Source organism: Aplidium turbinatum, chromosome 1 (assembly GCF_918807975.1).
Source record: "Aplidium turbinatum chromosome 1, kaAplTurb1.1, whole genome shotgun sequence".
Lineage (NCBI taxonomy): Eukaryota > Metazoa > Chordata > Ascidiacea > Aplousobranchia > Polyclinidae > Aplidium > Aplidium turbinatum.
Genome location: NC_137472.1, coordinates 52,715,328 through 52,740,618, shown reverse-complemented (window position 1 = coordinate 52,740,618; position 25,291 = coordinate 52,715,328). Strand labels below are relative to the sequence as shown.

The following is a 25,291-nucleotide window of genomic DNA, read 5'->3' as shown; positions in this document are numbered from 1 at the left end:
TTTGCATTACATTTATTTGCAATAAATGCGCAATTTGTTGCCTACAGGCCAAAACGCAATAAGCATATGTGCCGGCTGTGCCTATTGAGCCATCGCAAAGTTTAGGACATGACCATATAATAAAAGTAACAATAAATGAAAAGAAGCATAAGCTGAAAGGAAAAAAGAGTGTGGTTCATGAAAACGAGAAAATCAATTGAAAGACTTACACTTTAGAAAGAATAAAAACCACACTCTTTTTTTCTCACAGCGTATGCTTCCCTTCAAGCAGCGTACAATTTTTTTTTTGTTTTTTTTTTTACATTTGTACACCAACCCACTGAGATTGATCAAAAATCTTCATTTCAAAAGTAGGCTAGTAGGACTGCAAACTCGAACAAATTTCCATGCGACATTTAGTTCGAGTTAAACCTACATTGTAGGCTATAAACTATTCGGATGTCTGAGTCATCACGAACTCACGATATAGTTTGAGTTCAAGTTCAAATTCTTCATTTATAATTTTCCACTTTCTGCTTTTTCTATAATTTTTTAACGATTTTACTTTGGGTTTCAGAACATTAGAGAGATTTTCAGATCACTCTTGGAAGTTTGGGGGTTGTTCCACAAGGCTATTCCACAAGAAAAGATCTTCATGTAGGAAATCTTAAAAAACTGCTAGCCTACTTTAGACAAAATTGGTTTCAGACATGTCAGCTTGTCAAGCTATGGCTGCAGTTCAGGGATTAATGTTTTCCCAACCCCAAACTTTCAGGACTGTACTTACAATACTTTGCTGCAAACATGGGGCCTATTATAATGTTTGATACAAGTTGAATTCTTCCACGAAGTCAGCAATTGTTTGATAACAAAACTCGTACTGCTTTATGGTTCCCACCATCTTAGGTCTGCAAGCTCGCAAGTCCCTGACTGTGCTGAAAACATCGATTTTGTTTTCATTGTCGATCCTTCTCAAAAGGTTAAAAATGGCGATGAAAGTCCCAGAACGGCTTGATCCATTGCTGAATTTGTATGTAATATTGCATCAGATATAAGATTTAAACACTGATTTAACTTTCATACCAACTAAATTGACAAGCAGAACTTGGTTAAGGTTTAGACTAGGCTACACGTTGCCACTAGTAAACTATTTCTTTCTTGCTTGTTGCAACTTACATAAGTTACCTTTTCTTAGTTTTGTGTAGGCCTGCTTACAGACTATACCACATAGCCTATTTTTTTGTCAAATGTGCATATTTACGAGCTACTTTGTAAGCTGAAAGCATAATCATCGGTTTCATTTCAGCAAAAAAACTCATAGACATGGATGTGCTAAATAGCAATGTGAGTTTTTTCGTATGATGCAAGTTAAATTAAAAAACCTTCAAAATCGGGCAACTATCACAATAAGATACGTGGTTTACCTGCAGTGGATCATGGCAATGTATCTTTTCATGGCCAAGGTTGTGTCGGCAATTTGATAGTTTTTCACTCGGTTGACCACGTTCAACACAGTCGATTGAACAGACGGAATACCGTGCTCTGGCCACCCATTCAATGAAATATGTTGAATTCGATGAGGTTCCTGATCAAAAGTTTAAATTTGATTACACTAGTCTGCAGAGCCATTGAGAAGATATAGCCTACTTTGGGTACAGTGGCGGATCCAGGTGGGCACTTAGCCAAGTGCTCCTATCAAAATCGAGCAACCAAGTGTTTTTTCTTGTTTCTTTTTATCAAAATTTTCATGCTGGTTTTGCTCGCTCAATCCTTTTTTATCTCTAACCGACGACATTGTTCCCAGCAGTGGATTTAAAGTGTTCAAGTCTTTTCATATTGTACCATAAGCAGTAGTAAACGAAGCCGAATAAGGCAATCAAATTTAACATATTTATTTTTATTTTTAACAATCACAGAAAAAAAAATACATCAAAACAAATTTTTTATCTCCGATTTATTTAGGAAACGGAACGCGAACTTTTGAGACAAAAAACGATTGAGACAGATAGGCTTACAGGTTAACCTGTCAAATAGTTCGACAAGGCGGCAATACCTTTAGAATTATCGAAAATTAATCCAAAGAGATTAAGCTACTTAAAAATCCTCCACGTGTAAGCTAAACATTAATTCCGAGCAGTTTCCACTTCGTAATAGATCCAGGCAGATTATTTTTTAAACATGATTGGTACAATAATGCTAGCCTACCTATAGTAGATATGGTCCACAAATATATATGAATACTTTAATAACTCACTGGATTATCACCCTTGAAAATTTCCAGCGTCCTTTCTAAGTAACCAAAATGCTCTTCACAGGTTTTTGTGCACACCTTCATGTCGTCAAGCTTGTATTCGTGTTCATCTTGGGCCAAGTATATAGGAGTGCCTTCATTCTGTTGTACAAAGCTTTCGATTTATTACTTGTCGTAAAGTTTATAAAACCAAAAAAATAAGCAGATCCAGTGGCCAAATGCCAGCAAAATGTATATTTTTACTACAAAATATTGGCTGAAAGAAAGGGGAGCAATTTAAATGTTATTCCTGCTAGCAGCTGGAGGCATTGTTTGTCTGGCTGGTTATGGCAAAACACGTAATGGCGCGTAAACCGCTGCTTCCAGCTGGTTGTTGTGTTACATCAAGACTTACATCGCGCTGTATATTTTTATAATGGTCCTAAAATAAAATGATTGTTAACATAAATGTCATACATACCTCTGTTAACATCACAATACATTTGATGTTGCTTTCAAGAATGCATCTCCAAAACATGGCAGTGTTTGCACGTGTTGGATCCTCCGCTGTCAGAAAATAACACCCAGCGCTGCACGTCTTAAAATACACATAAAATAACAAAATGTTATGGCTTGTTTATAACCACTTTCGGCTTTCCTGCTGTCAAAGTTTTTTCCCGCCTGAAATTGGAATTAATTTTGGAAAGTATCCAAATGTGGTTCCTTGCGTACCACAAATGGAAAATTATGTAATTATAAAATCATTGGGTTATAAAATTATGCAGCCTATTTATGATTCGATTCCGCAGTCTTGGTGTAAGTTATATTTTCAAGTTTATAACAATGTTTGTAGTTGTATTTACGGTGTTTCCATATTCCTGTGTAGGCTTTCCTGATTTATTTTTTCACTGTTGTACGCAATAGCAAACAACGTTTTTCGTAGGCTATTCTACAACCCAGAATATCACATCTTTGCCTTCAGCAACAAAGAGGAAAACACCAGCCAGAAGGTCACACAACCGGTGATCGGGCATAGGCTACACACACGATTTTTAGGATGGTGTGTGAATATAAAGATGGCCTATTGCAAAACTCACTCTGGTTTTACACCCACCATCACGTAGAAACAAGTCAAGCACCCTTTGGCCCTTAGTGGTGCGAGCACTTTTTCTAAGCAAGAACCCTCTTATTCAGTCAATTTTTTTTTTCGTTAGGTTGACGATAATTTACGTTGTTTTTAATTCTTTTTTACCTCAATTTCTGAAGCTTGAAATGCAGCGTTTTCTTTTTTCTCCTTATGCAACGAAATACCTTTTACCAATGTACAGTCGTCTGCAATAAACAAATTAAACACATGATTTCAGAGTTTATGTGAGTTAATTTTAAAGCAGCAAGCTATAGTCCCTGTAATTCTTCTGTAGACATACAAAGTAGTCAGTAGACCATAGGCCATCTAAACACAGCTGGTTTTAGCGTAGGTCTAATTAGGGAGTATAGAAAAACGTGCATGGCAAACCAGAACTGATTTTACAAATGAGTGTCCTAGGCCAGGTAGCCTAGGCCCTACTGTCACAACACCAAATATCGAAAACGTTTCAATTATGTGTTTTTTAGTTTCGTTATAACCTACATTAGTTCGATTAATCGATGTTATTTTATGCAGTTAGGCTACTCAGATGTCAAACATTAAATTAGCCTACTTGTCTTCCAAAGATTAATCGAAGAGTTTCTCATGTAGGCTTTAGTATGTTTTAACAAACTAGCCCATGAAGGTAAAAGCGGTGTACAAATAAACACTTGCATGGTTGAATCCTATCCGTTTCGTGTCCTTTGCGACTCTCTCTGTCGATATTTGAACCAGCCGTGTAGTCGTGCACTGGAGCAATAATTTCCAATAAACTGTATTGTTCTTTCATTCGTGTCACGTGGGAGTCGTTGATTCTACAAGATAATAGAAATAACACTGACCCAGACAGCAAAATTCGTCATTTAACGGATTTTGCTGTCTGGGGAGTTGTTAACAAAGTGATTGATCATGAGAATCTTTGTCCTTGGACTGAGAGCTTCTTTGAAAGTTTCATTCTGGCTGTTTAGCTTTCTTGAAAAAATCTTGAACCACTGACACAAGGCCAGTCACCGAGATTGACACTATTTATCAAAGTGAAGTTTCTGCATTGTGGGAAGTGTTGGATTTATGAGTTAATAGGGTGCTTAATGCTTAACTAACTGTGTTATAAGAGCAAGTGCCAAAAATTTTATCGCGTTACAGTAGAAGCATCAAAATAACAAACTCGTATTTTGTCTGTTCATTGCAAAGGTTATTGAGCTGAGTACTTTCTTATTTCATTAAACATTCGGATCAATGATGGAAACATTAAATAACTTACACTAAAAACTTAGCAGTTTTTACTTAGATAAATACCTGGTTAGTAACCTAAACTAAGAGCTGCTAAGAGCCTACATTTTTCTCTCGACTTTAATGATGCAAAATTTTGCTACAAAAGATAATAGTCAATAAGAATTTACTTACTCTTTCAAGCTCTTAAAATAAGGAATAAATTGGGTAACCTCGACATCTGTGCTCCTGCTTTGGACCATGTCTGCCAATAACTTGTGAAGAAGAATATATTCATTCTAAAACATAAAAGCAAAAAGCCAACTATAACGTTTGCATTCTCATGGCACCGATTCACATTTTACCCGATATTAAAACAAAACTCAAAATTTACAAATTTCAGCTGAAAAAAGTGCTGCCAAACTTTTTTTTTCTATTCAGTGGATAACTATTCAAGATAGTTTACACAATTCTTCATTATTGGTCACAGCGGTAAACCATAATCTCTTCTTGGGAAAATTTTAACATAAAGTTCCCGAATCCGTTCGTCTGTATATAATGACCGAAGAAACACACACTTGAACTTCTTTTCAAACAGTGTATTTCTGTAAAATTAGCCCACGGCTACCGAAAACGAGGGGGTGCAACGCCTTACACCACTGAAAAACTGTCACTACAGAACAGATTACTTGGATAAAAGACGGAACCTTTGTCCAGCTAGCAAGCACTAAGCCAACAGTTAAATGTGCGGCCAACTTTCAAACAATCATTTTACGAATGACCAGAATAGATAGCAATAGCCTATCTCAAATTCACGTATGCAGTACTGTGACGCAATAATGAAAGACAATTATGAAGTCATTCCAACAGGTGTTTAAAGCTGATGTAATATTTCCTGTTTAAACAGGCCCAAACAGGCCCAAACAGGTTTGACACAATTCTTATGAACGCTGGTGCAATTTTGGCACATGCTTTAGGAATTTCCATGACGTAATATTCAGTAGACTTGAACGGTTTTTATATGACGTTTGATTTGGTGAAAATTGTCGGGAACAATTATAAAAAATAAAATTTCAAGCTTTTGCTTTCCAATTATGTCTTACTGGTCTGAATTGGGATGATGAAAAGTGCAACTAATTTTAACGGCAATGCATTACCAGTTTTGTAAATATTCCTGTCCTTCCCACGCGAAGTTGATGTACCACTTCCATCACATTAACTTTCTGGCAATGCCTCAGCTGTTGGGTTAATATCACCAATGCAATGAAACAAGAAGTTCTTTCATTTCCATCACTGTAAATATGTTACCACCACAAATTTACAATTAAATTTAAAAGATGCAAATGATTAATGTGGTATGTTAAACCAAACTTTAACCCAGTTAGCTCAGTGGTTACGCGCCCGGCTCAAGTCAAGATCACGCGGCGCAAGTTAGACTCTCAGGGCATGCGCTTGAGCAACGCATTCTTAGGACAGCTCTCTATTCAGCGGCACCTAGTGAATGGAGTAATTCCCCGGCAGCAACACTTCAACTATCGGAAAACTTCACTCTGCCAATCTCGGTAACCGACCCTGCGTTAAGAGCCTCTACAAGTAATCGAAACTACCAGGAAACCATCAAGACTTTGTCAGTCCGAGGATAAAGATTTAAAACCAACCAACTTTTGAGTGATGTATACTGTATATATTAGTTAATTCAATGTGTAGGTCTATGCTTAATTTGTTGTAGTTTATTGTACCACCTCTAATCCTCCATGTAGCCTACGGTACAGTCGGTACACATATAAAGATTTTAAAGAAGCTTCATGGATAGGTTTAACCAACTATATTTTTTCTTTCTTATTATTATTTCTTTGGCTATTCTTTATTCTCAAGTTCTTACCTTCCATGTACCAATACCGGGCCTGACGCTTCTGCATAGTGATCCAACACATCATCTTTGAAGCGAAGGAAGGAAGATGTTGTCACTAAAGGTGATTGCTCATTCCAGGAGAGGAATTGAAACTGAGTAGTTTCTAACGGTTTCTGGAATGTAACAGCAAGACAAATTTTTACTATTTACATTTAGTCACGTTGTAAATGATGAAAAAGCAAGCTCTTCTGTTAAACTGAGCGTCTCCACACATTTCATCAGTTATTGAGTTCATCATTGTATTAGGAGGTAAGGCATTTACACAATGATTTATCCTCTTAAAACATTATAATATAGTAATCTATTCTGCTATATATTGTCGCACCAGCACATTGAGTGTTTGATGTGTAAATTGAGGTCGTCGTCGTCGTCGTCTGAGCTTCTGGGGCCGAGGGTCTATCCTTTTACTACCCCAGATTCACGATGTTCCCGGACTACACTGGAAGGCTGCCAGAGAGCAGCCAGTCTTTAGTTTCATCATCCATGACGCGCAGACCTTCCACTCCGTTAGGTGGCTTGAAGATGGTACAGTCATTGATGATGTGGTCTGCGGTCTGTTCCTCGGCACCACATTCACAGGAGGAGGAAGAAGCCATTCCCCATTGGTGCATGGTTGAGCGGAAAAGCCCGACGCCCGTACGGAGACGGTTGAGGCGCACCCATGCCTGTCTCTGTAGTGTCAGGCCGATGGGGCGTGTGTCGGCGTCGGGGATGAATGAATGGAGTTTGGTGGTGCTTGACCTCCATTCAGAATGTCCGGGTGGAGGCTCTTTGTTGACAAATTTCGTTTCTCATCTGGTTGAAAGCAGATGGTACTCACAGGATGGGACACGAGGAGCCATTTGTCGTCCATCCCCATGTAAATTGAGGTGGCCACCAGTGGCGTAGCCAGAAAAAAATTTTGGGGGGGGCCAAATATTTGATGAATTGAAGAGAACGACAAAATGTTTGATTTAAGACATCACCACCTGATGTGCAGTGGCGCATCCTGGTGGGTTAATCAAGGGAAGCAATAAAGCTGGTGGGGGTTAGAGCGTGCCGAAGGCACGCGTATTCTAGGGGGGTCCGGGGGCATGCTCCCCCGGAAAATTTTTGCAAAATTACACTTAAATAATGGATTATAACGCTTTCTGGAAACACTTTCAGGGTAATATTTGTATGAAACTTATTAGCAGATAAACAGCTATTAACTTATTAAAGGTAGCTGTTATCTACACACAAACGGGCAAAAACTGCGGCTAAAATTAGAGAACACAAAAAACTCAGCTACACAAAAACCCTACAGAGTAAGCGATTCTGAAATTGCTTCCACAGATTAGTTAAAAGAAGCGTAAATCGCGTAAACTTTGCGCGATTTACGATTTGCAAAATTTATTGGTGTCTTTTTGTGTGTCTAAAACAAGTCCTGGGGGGTGTTAATAGCCAGATATCTTGGAAAACAATATAAATTTATACAAATTATATTATATTTTCAACAAAGGGTTCAACTTCGGAATCCAAACTTTGAAAATTTGGGGGGGGCCGTGGCCCCGTTCGCCCCCCCCCTGGCTACGCCTATGGTGGCCACTGTTTATACTGTAGTTAGGCTGCTACATGTAGGCTACAAAGCGATAGCTGGTGTACATACAAGTATTTCATTGCTGTATTGCATTTTTATTATTGTTAGCCTACGATTTATTGATCACCATCTTCATCAAAACGAACATCTTTCTATTAGCAACATTAGCCTATCTAGCTTACGTTCAACAGAAGAATTCTTACTTCGTTGGGAATGTTGACAAACAACTTTCGTCGCTTGCAATGACCCGTTGTCACAATTGTCAGGGTTGTAACTGTGATGTTTCCAAACACTTCTTCTTCTCCGACTTCTGGCCAGTATTGCTCGCACTTCAGCTGTATTAGGTTCAATAGCCTAATAAGACTGTGACTTAGTCGATATATTAAAAAAAAAATCCTCGCAGCAGTGAGTTTTAATAGGAGGAAGCTAATATGAACAATGAACATCCAGAAACGCAAGCAGAAAATGTCTATGTGAGAGTTCAAGATCTTATTTTGTGGCATTTGATCATTTTAATTTATCTGGCCTATTTTGGTCTTGCTGAAAGCTAAGGCCATCATTGTCTCACCTATATTTCACACTTTTTTCTGAAGTGTCCAAGAAGTGCATTCATTCCACACTGATCTACAGTATAGACTACAACTTATTAATATTTTCTATTCCTTTGCGTAAGCCATTGAAATATCAAATATGTTACAGTTTTGTTTAAGATATTCTGTAAAAACTGGAACTGCGGCTGCTGATTATGGGTTTAGTTTTATATACTTATACGTTTATCTAAATAAACAGTTCTTTTTCGTAAAACCTTCATAATTCATACATTTTATCAATGTTAAGATCAAACTGGGTTAACACAAAAAAGTTTACGTAAACAAGTCAAAAGTTAATAATTTATTGACTTATCTTCACCTCCTAATTTATGCTTTTGTTTTCTTGCTTTTGTTTTCGGGCGTTCAATAGGCTATAATTGACCGAGACCATGTGACTGGTGCTGAGGACTTTTGTACTTTTCTCTATAGATCTTAATTGGTCGGTCTTAAATTAATTTAGTTTAGTAGGCCAAATCACCTACGCCTTAACTTGCACATAAAAACTTTATTTGTGGATCTTAATTGGTCGGTCTTTCATTAATTTAGTTTAGTGTGCCTAATCATCTACGCTTTAAGTAGCGCATAAAAACTTTACTAACCAAAGAATCTTCAAACAAGTTTGTGACCATTACAATAGTCTCGCAGCGCTTTTCAACAACCATCCTCCAAAAATCAGCGAGCGTGCTGGAGGTTGGGCCCTGGGCAGCAATGAGGGTTGATGGCCATAAAAATCCCTTTAAATAAAATTATATTATTTACACAAAAATACAAACACCAACATACACAAATATGTTCATATTACAAATTTATACTCGTACTGTAACTGTAGGCTTACGTATTAATACTAAAATACAAACTCAGTTGAGGAGAGAATAACTTCTTCACCTCTGAAGTTGATAAGCCGTGGTTCGATCCCCGGTCAGGTTATGCCACAGAATTTAAACACAGTATTGATTTTGTATTTTTCGTGGTTAAGTCGAGAAGATAAAGCGAGGATACTGTAGCTACATTGTAAGTATAGCCTAGGTATAGGATATCGATGAAAAAGACTCACCGACGCTACAAATGCTCAGCCGTTGTGGTGCAGCAATAAATATACCAAAGTCATATCATTATTATAAGTAGTTAAATCGTAGTTGGCAATATATTGCAACTGACTCAACATAAACTATAGATTATAATAGAATAGACAGCTTATGAGCGCGTAGGCCATTGTTAGCTTGTGTACTGTGTACGTGTGTAGTATCCTATCCTAACACTTTCACTAGTAGGCTACCCTAGTTAAAGTTTCTTTGCAGTCGGTACTTCTTTAATTACAGGTAGGCTACTAAACTTTCTCATTATGGCCAGAAACTATTTCAAGTAGGTCATAGCAATGGTTGTGGGAACCGAGGTCAGGGATTCATGAATCCCTGACCGAGGTTTAATCAAATAGCAGATATTTAATTACCACAATTTGTAGGCCTACTTTTGACTCGAAAAAAATTGTATCTTATAAATAAACTAGCAGTTTAAAAGTTATTGGTTACACTCAGAAATTAAACCTTGCTCAAAAGCGTGACGTATCGTCCACATTTCATTGGTAGGCTACAATACAACAATATTAGCAAAACAACAAATAATAGTGTAGCGTGAACTTATTCGGTCACCACTTCAGCAGTTTCACTCAATAATGTAGCCTTAACAACTTACATTAATCGTAGATGCGTTGATATAATCAGTGAAACGATCTGGTGCTGTTATATTGAGAACCACGCGGTTTTGGTCACCTGATACAAAAATGGACATTGATGTATGTTACAAATATTCCAAGCAGAAAAGCAAAATCCTTCAACCATATTCGATGTTATCTATAAATCTGTCTGAGTTGATTACAGCCCACTACCTTCTGTTTTAATTTTGAAAATACTCTTCCAAGCGTAGCGATCTAACTTACTCAACGATATGGCATTGGTCTACATATTAAAATTGATCTTTATTACAAAGTTTTGTAAAATCAAATTGCAAATCTGCAGACTAATCGGTAATTTTCACAAATAGTTGATCATTGCTTAGGTTGTTCCATGTTCTTATTTAGTTCTCAGTTGTTGGCGTTACTCACTTGGAAAAACTTTGTCACTGCGATTTTTTCTTTTGTTTTCTGGAAGCTTTGCAAATTTTGTCGAAATGGTTTCACCGCTCAGTAAACTTGGTAATATTTTCTGGAAAATAAACAAAACTTTTACGTCTTGCCATCACCTACCACACATCACTAAACCATTTACGAACGAAAATTGCAACAACTTTATGGATTTCAATAGTAGCCTTGACAGCCACTTTATCTGGTCCAGATCGTTACCAGATCGAGTACGGATCTGACCAGATCCTTCCCAGATCTGGGCCAAATAAAGTGGCTGTATGGGAGCCTACACTAGTCTAAAATACTACCGTACCTTAAAAAAATGAACAAAGAAAAAATTTTTGTGATGAGATTCTACTAGATCTGTGATTCTTGGCAGCAATGCACTTTGCACACCATAGCCCAGCAAGTAAGGTAAAGGTCCCATATTCAGATACTGAGCTTTGGGGAATGTGAAGATAAGGTTCTCATAATACTAAGCCTTCGGCACTAAGGAGATTAAGGTGCCCAGTTCCTTTATCTCAGCCGCCTTTCCTGCAGCAAATACGCCCACCCAATTTACACCCTGGGTAGAGGTGAGAGGTGTTTTTCAACAACCAGCTGAAGCCGGGAGTCGAACCAGGTTTGCATAATTGGAAAGCCAACACCTTATCCATAGCGCCTTATCTAGCCCAGCAAGTAAAAGTTACTTTTTCATTGTTCCGAATCTTGCAAGAATAAACGAAACAAGCTGTGGCGCTTCAGCTACAACAACCTACTTGATGCTAAAAGATTCATCAAAATATTTACATTGTGTTCTTTCTTGAATATGTGGTTATGGTTTTTTCTTTTTGAGCAGTAGGCAGATATCAAGTCAGATTCCAATATCGTAAACTCCTGAAACTGTGGTTTTGTTCCGATAGAAGAAATAGGTATGCTGTATAAAGGCTCTTGTTCTCCATCTGTGATTGTAATAGAAAGCTATTTTATGCATGTGGTAGTCGAAGCATTAATTTCAACTATCATAACCTGTAACTTCATTATTTTCTAAACACATAGTCATGGCTGGTCCCATTTTACTTGTAGGCTACTGTATATTAAAGGTAAAGTTGGTGATCAGTTACTGAGCTTCGGGGAAAGAGACGATAAGCTTCTCATCACACTAAGCTTTCGGCACTAATGAGAGTGAGGTGGCCAGTTCCTTTCTCTCGGCCGCTTTCCTTCAGCAATTACCAAAGGAGCTGGAAATCAAACTTTTCAATGGTAAACAATAAAAGGATAAGTGGATAACTTTGCAGAAAAAGGAGTACCAAACTCTTGAACGTACTTTACTGTAAAGTGTAAACCCTTAAAAGCTCCTTTAAAAAAAAAAGTTAAAATAGATTATAGCATACAAATTCAAAATATGTCAATGTTTAACCTAACCTTCGTGGTTGGACACAGTGGTTTGGCGTTCCTCCATGTGAATGTTATCTGATGACGGCGTCATTGGTTCAAATTCACCTTTCTTGGCAAAGCAAGCTTTTCTATACATTACAACACATTTAGTTCCATGACTGAGTGAGGCAGTATTGTTACTATTCATCATAATTACTATTCATCATAAGGAAGATATTATTGGGACTATGAATTACGCAAAGCAAAGGTTTCAATGTAGACTGCGGGTGGACAGTGGAAAGAGCCTAGAAAAGTCAATAAGCTATCACCGTTTAAAACTTCTGAAAGGAACAGTGAGAAACTAAAACGAATTTAGCAATTAAGCTAATTTTTTGCGTGTTTACAAGGACTATTTTTTGCGTCACTAATTCTGAAATGCAGATTTGATAAGAATCTGAAATATGGGACAATTAGACTCTTTGAACCGTTCTGCTGAGAGTTCCTACCCAATGCCCACCTATTGGTGCACATCCCTGGAAAGATAGAGGATATATTGACGTAATCAAGAAATATTAGAGCGTAGCTTTTAAATCAACTTTTTTCAAGTCAACTCACTGCTATCCATCACCGCTGGGCGATGCTTTACCAGATACTCTTCGTACTCATAACCTCAGTTGTAACAAACGTTACCATTTTAAATTTTTTCAACATCTTACGATGCTGAAATAATGTAAAAAGAACAGCTCTTGCCAGCTTGAAAACGACTTACCTTTTGTAACGTAGTACAAAAATTGCAATAAGCAATACCAAAACAAGGACGCATATAATGTAGATGAAAAACGGAGGGCTGCCATCATTATCGTCCACACGCGCTTCTAAATATTCACAATAGAGTATTACAAAGAGTACAAATTGATGATCAATCGTAAAATCTTCAACTAGCTTTTATAACAAAAAAATCTTGCATGAAGCTAAATGCGTAAAAGCAAAACTGCACCAATTTAAACGTTGTTGTCGCATTAATGTAATTATAGGCCTACTGTAGGCTAAAAGTCTGGTTGTCGTTCAGGTATTTAAAGCCCATCATTCATCACCTACAGTCTACAATACAGTAGGCTGGATATGGGACAACTCTAACGGCTAAGCTACATTCACTTGTCAATAACAAGTTGTCATAATTGACCATGCTTAGTCTAAGTATTTCTCTGTCCATTTCGATATAGACCTACATAATCATACATTTTCTAACTTTTTTTAAGGCTAACTTTTTTTTACAAGAATTATATTCAGTTGAAAGGAAGATATTGCTGGCTCACCTGTAACTGAACCGGTTGTTTCAAATGGGGGCGATTGACTACTTGCGGCATATGCAGTTGTGTTTCCTAGAGGTACCGAAGCAATGATGTAGTAAGAATACTTTGATCCAGTCGAAAGTTGTCGGTTTTGAGCGCGAACAATTGGTGCAGACGCTGCTCGACGCTTGCGAGTTGCTGGTGTATCAGAGCAATCACTTTCGGAATTTAACTTTTCAACGTTGCAGCACGACTCACTTCCATCGCCCAAAATAGCATCAGTATTCTTATCTATCCTGTTCAAAAATAAAAGCAACAGATCGCTTAGGAATGCAAACAGAAGTAGGCTAACTGTGTCTTTAAAACTCAGCAGTCTGCTTGTGAGTAGTCTATATAGTGAGTATAGTTCGTCCGCCCCGTTAGCTCAGTGGTTACGCGCCTGGCAAGTTCAACTCTCGGGGCACGTGCTTGAGCAACGCATTTCAGGACTGCTCTCCATTCAGCGGCACCTAGTGAATGGAATAATTCCCCGGCAACAACACTTCAACAATCAGAAAACTTCACTCTGTCAATCTCGGTAACCGGCCCTGCGTCAAGAGCCTCTACAAGTATGCGAAACTACCTGGAATACCCAATTAAGGCTTTGTCAGCCCGAGGATAAAGATTCAAAACAAACCAACCAACCTATACTTTTGAGACATCCAAGCGTGTTAAAATTTGTTCATCCTTTTTTGTGGTTTATTTATTTTTATATGCAATGCAGGTCTTCAGCAGTCATTTTTAAACCACATTAAGCAGTGTTCATTGCTGTAAGAAAAATACCTTGGTATGGCAAGTGCTATGAAAGCATCGTTTTCAATCAAATCATCTCCTGCCTGTTTCAAGTTTGCGAGATCCGTGGTGGTGGCTGGTTCTACTTGATCAGTTAACTTTTGCACTACCACAAAATAGCAACTGAAAAACATATGTTACTGATTTAAAATAAGCCAGTACATTACACTGGTCAACAATTTGAAATAAACTTTCTGGCGCACGAACAAAAAGATTGGTTTTGGAGTAAATTGAATTGCTGAGGTTGAATCATATCTGTATGGTTGTAAATCGGTTTGAGCAGTTTCTGAACGTCGTAGACTAGTCGCAATGACACCCAATGCTTTTCATTTGTTGCTCTTCACATGATATCGCAAAAAGAAAGTATACCTTCGGTGGCATATCCTACAACACTACCAGTGGCGTAGCCAGAAATTTTTTTTGGGGGGGCCAAATATTTGATGAAGGGGTCCGAGGGCATGTCCCCCCGGAAAATTTTTGCGAATTTACACTCAAATAATGGATTATAGCGCTTTCTGGAAATACTTTCAGGGTAATATTTGTATGACATTTATTAGCAAATAAACAGCTATTAACTTATTAAAAGTAGCTCTTACACACAAACGGGCAAAAACTGCGTCTAAAATTAGAGAACACCAAAAACAGCTACACAAAAACTCAATAACTACACAAAAACCCAACAGAGTAAGCCATTCTGAAATTGGTCCACAAATTAGTTAAAATAAACGTAAATCTCGTAAATTTTGCGCGATTTATGATTTGCAAACTTTATTGGTGTCTTTCTGTGTGTCTAAAACAAATCCTTGGGGGTGTTAATAGCCAGATGTCTTGGAAAACGTTATAAATTTCTACAAATTTTATTATATTTTCAACAAAGGGCTCAACTTCGGAATCCAAAATTTAAAAATTGGGGGGGGGGGGGCATGGCCCCTTTCGCCCCCCCCTGGCTACGCCTATGAACACTACCTTTCTTTTTCATTGCTTTCCTTGCTAACAGAATGGCTGCAACATTTAGGTTGCATTTTTTTTTGCAAATGTAAGTAGGCCTAAGTGAAAAGTTACAAATTTATCGAAATTATCATCAAACATGGTACGCTACCTACCTGATTGGTCCATTTCGTTCACTGCTTGGATTCAAGGTTAGAGTAAGATTACCTTCGACAATCCGGGGAGAATTTTTTGATAATTCGATGACGTCTGGAACTAAATTGAACAAGAAGTTAAAAAGGCTTTTTATTGTTGAGTTTGTGTTGAAAAGCAGCTCCCCCGAGCAATTACATTAAATTGCAGTAAAAATTTGATAGCAACAAAAAGATAATAGCCCAGTCGCTTTTCCTTTTAATCGTTGTCAGTAAAATGAAAAAAGAAATTGGTGAAATAAACATTTGACAATATTTTTGACTGGCCCACGCCCCACATAATAGAGTAGGCTACATAGGCTAACGGGCAACATCTTTCAGTTACAAGACGCACTTGTCGCACAGATGAGAGGCCAATGTAGTTTATATTAAAAACTGATGTTACCCTGCAATGGCTTGATTTCCGATAATTCTCCTAAGTAGCTTATTGTAACAAAAACAAAAAAAAATACATGAAACCTGTGCAAGTTTAAATCTATCTTGGGAAGAAACTGCTATCCTAAAAAAGTTATACTGCTGTTTTCAATCGTTGGTGGACACGACCAAAATACTACCTTAGATCCTATCTTTCCTTGTAAGCAATGGCATGTGCAAATGTAGTCTGCTGTGAAGCTGCTCTTACATGTATTGACTGGATGAATGTTTACGTTACCTGTAGGATTTGTTTGACAAATTCCTCCAATCGCTGGTGACCATGCTACAGGTATTATGTCTTGGCATGGAGCAGAGGGTGCAACACCCAGTTCCACTTGATAGTCCGTGTTTGGAATCAAAGTTTGCATTAAAAAGCTGGTTGCATTTTTGTCCACGTTGGTGACATTGCTCGTGGAATAATTTTCCATAGCGGTAGAGTTAAGTCTGTGGTTCCTTATAACTTCAGTGACTTTCACCTAAACAGAAAAGTATATTTTCTGAGAATAAAGTGTAACAGATTGAAAGCTTTTGAAAAATTTTGTAGCTTTAAAGATTTTTTTCAAGTCCTACATTGTGAAGTAAGCATCGATCATGCTGTTAAAAGCGAAAGTCAGTCTATTGCAACGGTGGGCAAACTGCGGCTCGCGAGCCACATGCGGCTCTTCAACATAAATTTTGTGGCTTTTGTATTGAATCGTAATATTACAAAAAATTAAGATTATAATTTATAAATATATTATCTCGGACTGTCAACCAAGCAGTGGCGTACCTAGGGTATAGAAGGTATGGCTCGAGCCATGGGTGCCACATTGATAGGGGCGCAAAATTGGTATAAACTAAAATTTGTGACTTAGCCTACACTGTCTTCAAAATCTAATTTGCGCCCAATACAACACAAAGATCAAAAAATAGTCTCTCTTTTACTGTAGCCATTGTTAAACAATGGAATTGTGACTTTGCAAAAGCAACATTGTGCTTCTCCTGGCTCATTTTGAGTGCACTCAGCAACAATTGGAAGTTTAGTAAAGTCGCTATAAGCAGCGATTAGTTGAAGCTTAGAAGTAGTGCCAGAACTTAGCCTACTTGTTCATTTTTACAAGAATTTATAACTTTGTAAAATCAAAACATCGTGCAACCTTGACAAATGATCACTTGGAAGAATTAATTCGCACAGCATTAACAACTTATCGTCCAAATTTTCAGAGATTAGTGAGTCAAGTACCTACAAAACTCATATGGATAAACAATCATTATGTTTTTATTGCTGTTATGTTGTGTCAACTGATTTTGTGGCTCGCTGGTGTTTATGGTTTATCCGCGAACGGCTCTTTCTTTGAACAACTTTGCCCACCCCTGGTCTATTGTATAATTAGTCAATAACGAAACTCGGGCATTGTTAACTAGTAGGCCTACCCTACTGTAATATTAAAAAAATTAAGTTTTTCTAATCGCTTTAGACATAGGTCTACGCTGTGTTTTCATAGAAGCTTGATAATAACTGATGTGGTTTGAAAACTTGAGACTGTAGAATGGAAACTTCGCCACTTGAAAAATGATAAATATGAAACATGAGGAAATGTTCCTCTATCGTGCTTGATCTCGAGCATATGTCACCACTGCACTGTAGTCTACTATCTCTAGTTGTATACTCGATTATTTGAAAAAAATAGCCTACTGGGAATGTTTTGGAGTAATTTCTAGAAGTTTCGAGAAATCTAAACTTTTTCATCCTTCCGAAGTCATTCGGAAATTTTCGAATTCTTTCCAAAAGGTTTGGGGTAGGACAAAACCAATCTTGAACTTTCAGACTTGTAACGCTATCGCTCAATTTGGTCGATTTTTAGTCAAATCAAACAGTTATTAGCATAGTATTTACCAAAAACTGTCCAGCGTCTTGAGAAGTACTCGTTGACTGGAAATTCGGCCAACTTACAATACATTCATTTTCACTCGGCATGTACTGCATTACAATTTCCTTCACACTTGTAAGGTTACCTCTACCGGTGGTAGCGTTTCTTGTGTATACTGGTGCAACATCATTACAACCATAAAAAAGGGGAACAACCTGTAATTTACAGTAGCTTACTTAAAGTTGAAACAATTAAATTAATTCTCGCGACTTAATCGAAAGTTTTTATGCAAGGAAGTATATTACTAACTATATCGGATAATACTGCTATTTTGCATTCATCAAATGCTGGCATATGCACAACAATCTAACCTTTTAGTGTAATTTATTAAGAATAGATTTCGCTATAGCATCTCCAGCTTATTCAAATAAAATCTCATATATCGGATGATAAGTTTAAAGTAGTATTACAAAGTTTCCAATTAGCAATAAAAGAAAAGTGAGCATGCCATGCAGTTTATCTGGAAAATGGACTATTTAAATTTTTGAATGTTTTACACATTTCACCTGAATTCCGTATTCCGTTTTTGGAAGTAAATTTTGAAAAGTAAACGACCGTTTTCCTGGTTCAACTTCAACGCTAAAATCAAAACAAAAATTAAATAACCTATATGACATTATGCTATTGTATGCCAATCAATTTATTGCAGACATTTTCAAACCAACTGTTGTCGTTCAGTTATGACTGATTAAATGCAGTATAGTTTCAAATTTTAGTGTAGGCCTACACCGTGTTGGCAATACGTTATGACGTTTTTTTATTAAAACTGCAACGTAAAATTTAAGTTGCTTGAACATGACTGTCATGCCTGTAGTTTCTATTAAGTTATAGCTACAGAAAATAAGTTTGAGATATTGTCTACCTTTTTGACTAACATAAGATTTCGATTAAATGTAGCAAAATGTTAATATAGTTGCAAAATAACACCCTTGGTATCCAACTCTATGGTTGGTTTGGTTTTAAATCTTTATCCTCGGGCTGACAAAGCCTTGATAGGTTATACCTGGTAGTTTCGCATACTTGTAGAGGCTCTTGACACAGGGCCGGTTACCGAGATTGGCAGAGTGAAGTTTTCCGATTCTTGAAGTGTTGTTGCCTGGAATTATTCCATTCACTAGGTGCCGCTGAATGGAGAGCATTCCTGAACATGCGTTGCTCAAGCGCACACTTCGAGCGTGGAATTTGCGCCGCGTGATCTTTAGCCAGGCGCGTAACCAATGAGCTAAAGAGGCTATAAAAGATAACGCAAGTAGCCTACCTTTCAAGAGTAGACGCATCAATACGGTGTGGGAGCGATTCAGCTCCTGGGAGGTTGGTCCAAGTTACTGTCAAAACGTTTCCATTGCATTCATCCACTTGGACAGAAACTGAAGACTTTGGACTGTTACCAACTGATGAGAGCATGGATTGGTCGGCTACTGTAGTTAGAAACAAATATGAACCATTAAACACGTATATATATACACCAACATATGTTTTCTTTTCGTTTTAAGTTCAACAAGTAAAACATTTTTATTTGACATGAAATCATGATAAGACAATTACAACGTACATATATATAAATAAATGCTGTCGATGGCCTTAGATTTACACATAGAAATAACTTCAACTTATGAACGTACATAAAAATCGTTGCCTGCCATTGGCTATATGCTTATGATTCAAATTTAAATTCCTTTTTATACTGTATGTGTTGATTTTTTTTATCATTTTTCAAAATGAAAATTTCTGATATAGCCTATATGCCCATTTCTACTTAATCTGTCCAATACTTTTTTTTACATTGATGTAACCAATTACAATGTCGCTTACTTATGTCTGCAACAAATGGTCCGCTTCTCACTGGATCGGTTGAATGACGATTGGTAGCAAAACAACCATATTCTGCTAATGCAGTGTCCAAGCAGTCCACCCCATAAACTGTCAGTGTCTTTGAAGCTTGGTATGACGTCAGAATATCACCATCTGCAATCTTTTAAGGGGTAAGCTTCGTTAAATTACACCGGATACTCTTGTTTTGCTTCAAATAATTGTGTGGCTTGGTTTCTACGCGTTGGCAAACTTTCTATACATTGTAGTAGACTGAGGCCTATCTACTACTGCTAAAACGTAGCCTACATTTACTGTGATGATGCTGTTGAGTCAAAAGTATCATGGTTATGAAAATAAACGCCAAGGAACCAATTAAAGGAAACGGTGGTCGACCTAAATGCGGTTCATTTGTACCCGGATCGAGTTTATGACAATTTTGAGGCGTGGAAAATCAAAAACTGCCGAATTCGTCACATGAACGGGTTGAACATTGAAAAGAAAGCTGTTAAAACTATACATTAGTTTTAACTTGTATTCAGTTAATAAATTACTTCATATTGGCTTGTTAGTGGAAGGTTAGTTCCATTATAAAATTTCCATTGAATTGTTGGCAAAGGAAATCCTTCAAATTCACATAAAAACGTCACTTTGTTGTCTTTTGGAGGATTGGTGTAAATGGTATTATTTCCAGCTCTTGATTTTCCTGCATAAGATAAAAACTATTTTCCAAATTTGTTTACTTCCAAAATGTGATCCGAACTGCTTTATTTTGTGACCACTTCGAAATACAGGTTTCATATTAACGTGATGTTCTTCGAATGGAACCAGAATATTCTTTGATGTTGTGATAAGCATCAAATTCGACATCTCAGCATTGATTAAACTACTCATAATGGTGTTCAAACTCTTCAATCACTACTAAAATCAAGTAGCCTATACTCGTGAAAAAACTTATGTTGTTTACCTATACAGAATGGCAAATCAGGAAACCAGCGAATAGATCTTTTAACTCCCAAAGTACATCTTGATGAAACCGATCCAAGTAAGTGCGTTCCGTTGTCACAGCGAAAATTACATTGCGAGTTGATATGATTTCCATTTGAGCATGTGCTTGAACCGTTGAGTATCATGATCACAGGGCAAAGAGCTGGTCATAAAGAACAGACTTGATGTATAATTTTATGTAGGCCTAACAGCCATCGGTACTTTAAAAGTAATTCGGTAGGTTACTGGTACTCAGTATTTGTCTTTATAAGTAATGCGATAGGGGAACTTGGCATTTATTTTTTAAATGTGCAGAATTACTTTTGTCGTAATCGGTACTGTTTGAAGTTCACCAATGTAAAAACGACGTTGGTAAATGTTTAGTTGTAACCCTTCATTCTATAACAATTCCCGTGTTTACAGTAAAAAGTAAAACTTGTAAATCCTCTACTAGCTAAGTTTTTCATATTTGTACAAATGTTGTTCTATCAGCAGCGCGCTTTCTGTAAGCAAAAGAGACCCATCAGCGCGATTTTATTCGGTTGCAAAAGTAAACGCTTTGTTATTTTCATAGAAACATAAGCTTAGACTAATGCAATTATTTTTAATATTGAATGTTTTTTGTTAAAACAGTCGCCAATGCAGGGATTCATAGAATTATGGGATGACCTACTAGGCTACGTTATGTGACAAGTGGAGGGTAAACATAGCCGTACGAGACCAAACCCTTTTGGGGGGGCAGAACGTAAATTTGCCCAAATGTGCACGCTTTTATAGAAATTACCCAAATAGGCTATAATGTATGCGGTGAATGATAACAGTGAAAAACTAACATAACAAGATCACCAGCAGTGGCGTAGCCAGGAATTTTAAAAGGGGGGGGGTTTGACGGCGTGTTTCGCTTATGGCGACACCCAGCGGCGAGGGAGGGTCTGGGGGGCCTCCCCCAGAAAATTTTGAAAAATTACTTTGAATTTGGTGCATTCTGAGAGCATTTTCAACAAAAATGTGGGTATGAATATTCTTGTAAAATGGTGCTGTCCGGTGGCATAGCAAAAGGATAAGATCATGTTTTCTTCGGCATTTTTTCGGAAATAAAGCTAAAGTCTTTATGTTTTCTTGTTACTAATTCCTGGCTGAGATATTTGAATGTTTGGTAAATGGCAAAACTCGCTCTTCGCATGTTTCATTTAAAATAAGGCAAACTTTGTTTTAGAGGCATAGACTGAAAGCATCATTCTCACTATCGTGACGTCACACACGTGCCAAAGAGGGGGGTGCAACCCCCAACCCAACCCCCTTGGCTACGCCACTGATCCCCAGCTAGCTAGAATTTCTTACCAAAGGAATCAAGATAGAACATCTGAATTCATCTTTGAAGATACCTTGCTTGTGCATTGCTCAATGCTTCTGCACTTTGGCATGGTAGGTAGGAGTAACACGCTAATTTGGGCAGTTGCATAAACAGACTAATCAGTTTCATCAAATTATTTCATGTTTTCAGCTGCCCAAATCAACACGATGCATTTGTGAAAATTAATAAAATTAGCTATATATAGCAAATTTTGCGTTTTGATTTGGGCAGTTTCACAAAAGTATTAGAGACATATTTTGGTGGCTGCCTAAATTGGCATGATGCAGTTGGTTAAATGCATTTTGTACTACGGTACAGTTTGATCACCATGCAATACATCAATACGGGTGTGCCAAATGAAAATTTTGCGGCACATTTCTTGTGCAAATAAGAGGCTGTACTTAGTTTGATAGGTAAAAGATATTAATTTATAGTTTTTCTTAATTCATGCAATTTGTAGCTTTTCATATAGCAATTTTTGCCCTAATAATTGCAAGATTTTGCCCGAATTCGCGACGTTTTGAAACAACAAGGGGGGCGGCTGCCCCCCCTGCCCCCCTGGCTCGTACGGCTATGAGGGTAAAGTACAGCCAGATATTTTTGACACGTTCAAAGCAGTAGGCCTAAATAAATATTTTGTTAACAATTATATTGATTGATTTGCTCTATATCCTCTGACTGTGAAAGCTTCTTTGAGAGCTCAATTCTGGCAGTTTAATTTGCCTGTTTAAAACTAACCTGAAGTTTAAAGTTGCACAAAATTGAGATGAAGTAATTTTTCGTTGTGTTACCTTCCATTAAAAAAGGGAATTTACATACAAAACTTGAATTGAATAAAACTTACAGGTTTAAGAAGTATATTACTCATCGCCAAGACTTTTAAAGACAAACAAACATAATAAACTTAAAATGCAACTCTTTGATGCAAATTTGAACTTCTGATTAATTATTTTTTAAATTTTTTTCTAAACATTTAGAAAATATCTGGCAGTATTTTACCCTTCACTTGTCAGATAACCTAGCCTAGTTGGTCATCCTCCAATTCTAAGAATTTCTAGCCTAATAAAAAATCTCCCTCAGAGCAGTTTCTTTTTTTAACGAAATTTGAATAAAGCAATAGAACAAGAATATGTAAAAAACAAACCTGGTTTTTCGCATGAAAGATAGTGTTATTGGTGCTGAAGCTTTGGTGAAGCAAAGTAATGCAGCGCTTTTATTTAGCAGTTAGGCTATACTTTATATCAGAAATATAAAGTAGCCTATATGCAACTACTACTACAGTATCATAGCCGATGCGGCCTTTGATAAATTAGATGCTCAGTTTGTAAAGTTTTCCAACTGCCCTATGTTGTGCAGTGTCCCAAAGTAACTTAAGTTGGCTAATAATGCTAATATAATTGATGTAGCCTACTTTGTTGAAAATTAGATAAAAATGTGATTCATTGTAGATACAACTATAGTAGCCTTTAGCCTTTTTATGCCGTAATTAACGACGCAGGTTGTGATGCTAACGAAACAAGTGAGTCATATGAAATGTGAGGCCACTTACGGTAACAAACTTGAGGTCTTGGTCTCCAAATTGCAATTCCGTTTTGTCCTACGTCACATCTGGTTGCGGTATTACCAATTGTTTCGTATCCTTCATTACATTGGTAGGAACACACCGAGTTGTGTCTTCTTCCGTTTGTGCAAGTTATAATTCCATTTTCGACGTTCAATTGTGAGCACACAGCTAAACATCAACAATAGAGGCACAATAATAATGTTTCTCGGCAGCCGATTGTGTCAAGAATTGACTGTCATATACACCGTGTTTCACCCATGAAGTTGGGCTCGTCAATATCGCACCACTAATTCATGCCACGAGAGTATTAGTGATTGCTCACTGCTCAGCCTTGTGCTGATAAATTAGCCAGAAAAACGCTCCCTTCTTCACAATAGAGACACAAGATACTCTTTTACTCAGACTTAGAACAACAGAATTTTGATAATTGAAATTATTCCCTACCCAGCACATAAGCTATCTCCAAATGTAAATTTATTTTAATGCATGTCCCGTTGTCCCTCTTAAGCTCGACCATCAGAGAACTAGCCAAACTGGACATTATTTCATAAAGCACTCCGATGTGGTGACTGCACTGCATTTTAAAGCTTTAACCCTTTGAAGGTTGGGGTGGGAGGCTGTCAATTCAACTTTTTGTATCAACAGTTGTATCTCTAAAACCACTGAGGCTGCAACTACGAGATTTCTTGACTTTTCCTAACTTTTATTCACCTTTATTGAGCTGAAATTTTGAGCGAATAAAGGTCATAAATTGAGAGATATAAGGAATTTCTCAGCACATCCTCTGAAATATTTCATATTCTATTTTTATGTTATTTTGCATTATTATATGCATGGCCACCTAAAGATACGGCCTGATTTGTCACATTTTGCAGAAATTTCCAGGTTTTTCTAACTTTGGGCGAACGTTTAAATAAATTTTTCTAAAAATTAGATTTTTACGCTTTTTATTCTTTTCCCCAGATGACACAATAGGTTTTAACATCCTCACATGCTGAACAACAAAGAAAATTTGATTTTGTAGATTTTAGTCAGACTGTTAATTTTCAATAACAGTCTGATTTTGCGTTTTTCAACTTACTTTTTCTCATTTGTTACTGCTTCCCCAAGGCAACAAAAATGTTTTTGTCATTAGGAAACCGCAAAAAGTAAAAACATCTCAAAAAATGTCAGTTAAGCACTAGCAGTAGCTGTAATCAAAATCTACAAAATGTGACAAATCAGGCCGCATCTCCAGGTGGCCATGTTATATGTTATTTTGCATTATTATATTATTTTGCATGAAAAATATAAATTCAAATTGAGATTATGTAAAAAAAAATTAATCACAACATTGCAATGCATGTTCTTCATTACTCTACCAAAAAATAATGTGTAAACTCACGCAATCGCAAAATAATCCAAAAGTTATAAGTCACCTCAACATTTCAACGTATATCAGAAGTTCTAAAATTCACATAGTTTTAATTGTTGGATATGCTCAGCATGAATAATTTTACAAAGTGAATCTCACATTTTGAAACCGTGTCCTAAAAAAAAACAGAGATCACTCCTAAAGCATAAGAAAAATCGACAGAACCCCCCTCCCCCAAACTGAGCAAGACTCCAGGAGCCCAACCTTCTAAGGGTTAAAGAATTGTATGAGTATAGCCTATAATTATTTACTTACTGTAAGATATTTTATCTACACTGCCTAAGTTCCTTGAAGTTCACGTGTTTACGAATGGCAATATATTGATAAATACCCTTTTTGGCTGCATAGCAGCTTTCTCCTGACGATTCATCAACTGCAATTATTGATTAACTGGAAAGTTTCTTAGTTTAAAACAATATAGAAAAACCACTTTGTTTTGGAAAATATTTTGGTGATTTCATACGCCCTTGCAAAACATGGTGGTTCCAAGCTTTTGTG

At 37.1% G+C, this 25,291-nt stretch overlaps 1 protein-coding gene across 1 annotated transcript; it reads right to left on the bottom strand.

Moving 5' to 3' along the window:
* Window positions 1-23,507, bottom strand: LOC145774875 (receptor-type tyrosine-protein phosphatase S-like). The gene is made up of 27 exons (XM_082586208.1): window positions 23,365-23,507; window positions 20,442-20,624; window positions 20,029-20,180; window positions 19,478-19,637; window positions 18,924-19,083; window positions 18,172-18,244; window positions 17,632-17,820; window positions 15,994-16,231; window positions 15,306-15,405; window positions 14,194-14,325; window positions 13,396-13,667; window positions 12,849-12,954; window positions 12,128-12,228; window positions 11,513-11,664; window positions 10,706-10,805; window positions 10,297-10,373; window positions 9,204-9,338; window positions 8,218-8,349; window positions 6,427-6,569; window positions 5,702-5,837; window positions 4,740-4,843; window positions 4,011-4,150; window positions 3,462-3,541; window positions 2,691-2,807; window positions 2,234-2,371; window positions 1,404-1,564; window positions 1-1,001 (listed from the first exon to the last, which is right to left on the bottom strand). The coding sequence occupies exons 2-27, from the start codon at window positions 20,605-20,607 to the stop codon at window positions 794-796; spliced, it is 3,672 nt and encodes a 1,223-aa protein (XP_082442334.1). The 5' UTR covers window positions 20,608-20,624; window positions 23,365-23,507; the 3' UTR covers window positions 1-793.
* Between the last annotated feature and the right edge of the window lie 1,784 nt (window positions 23,508-25,291).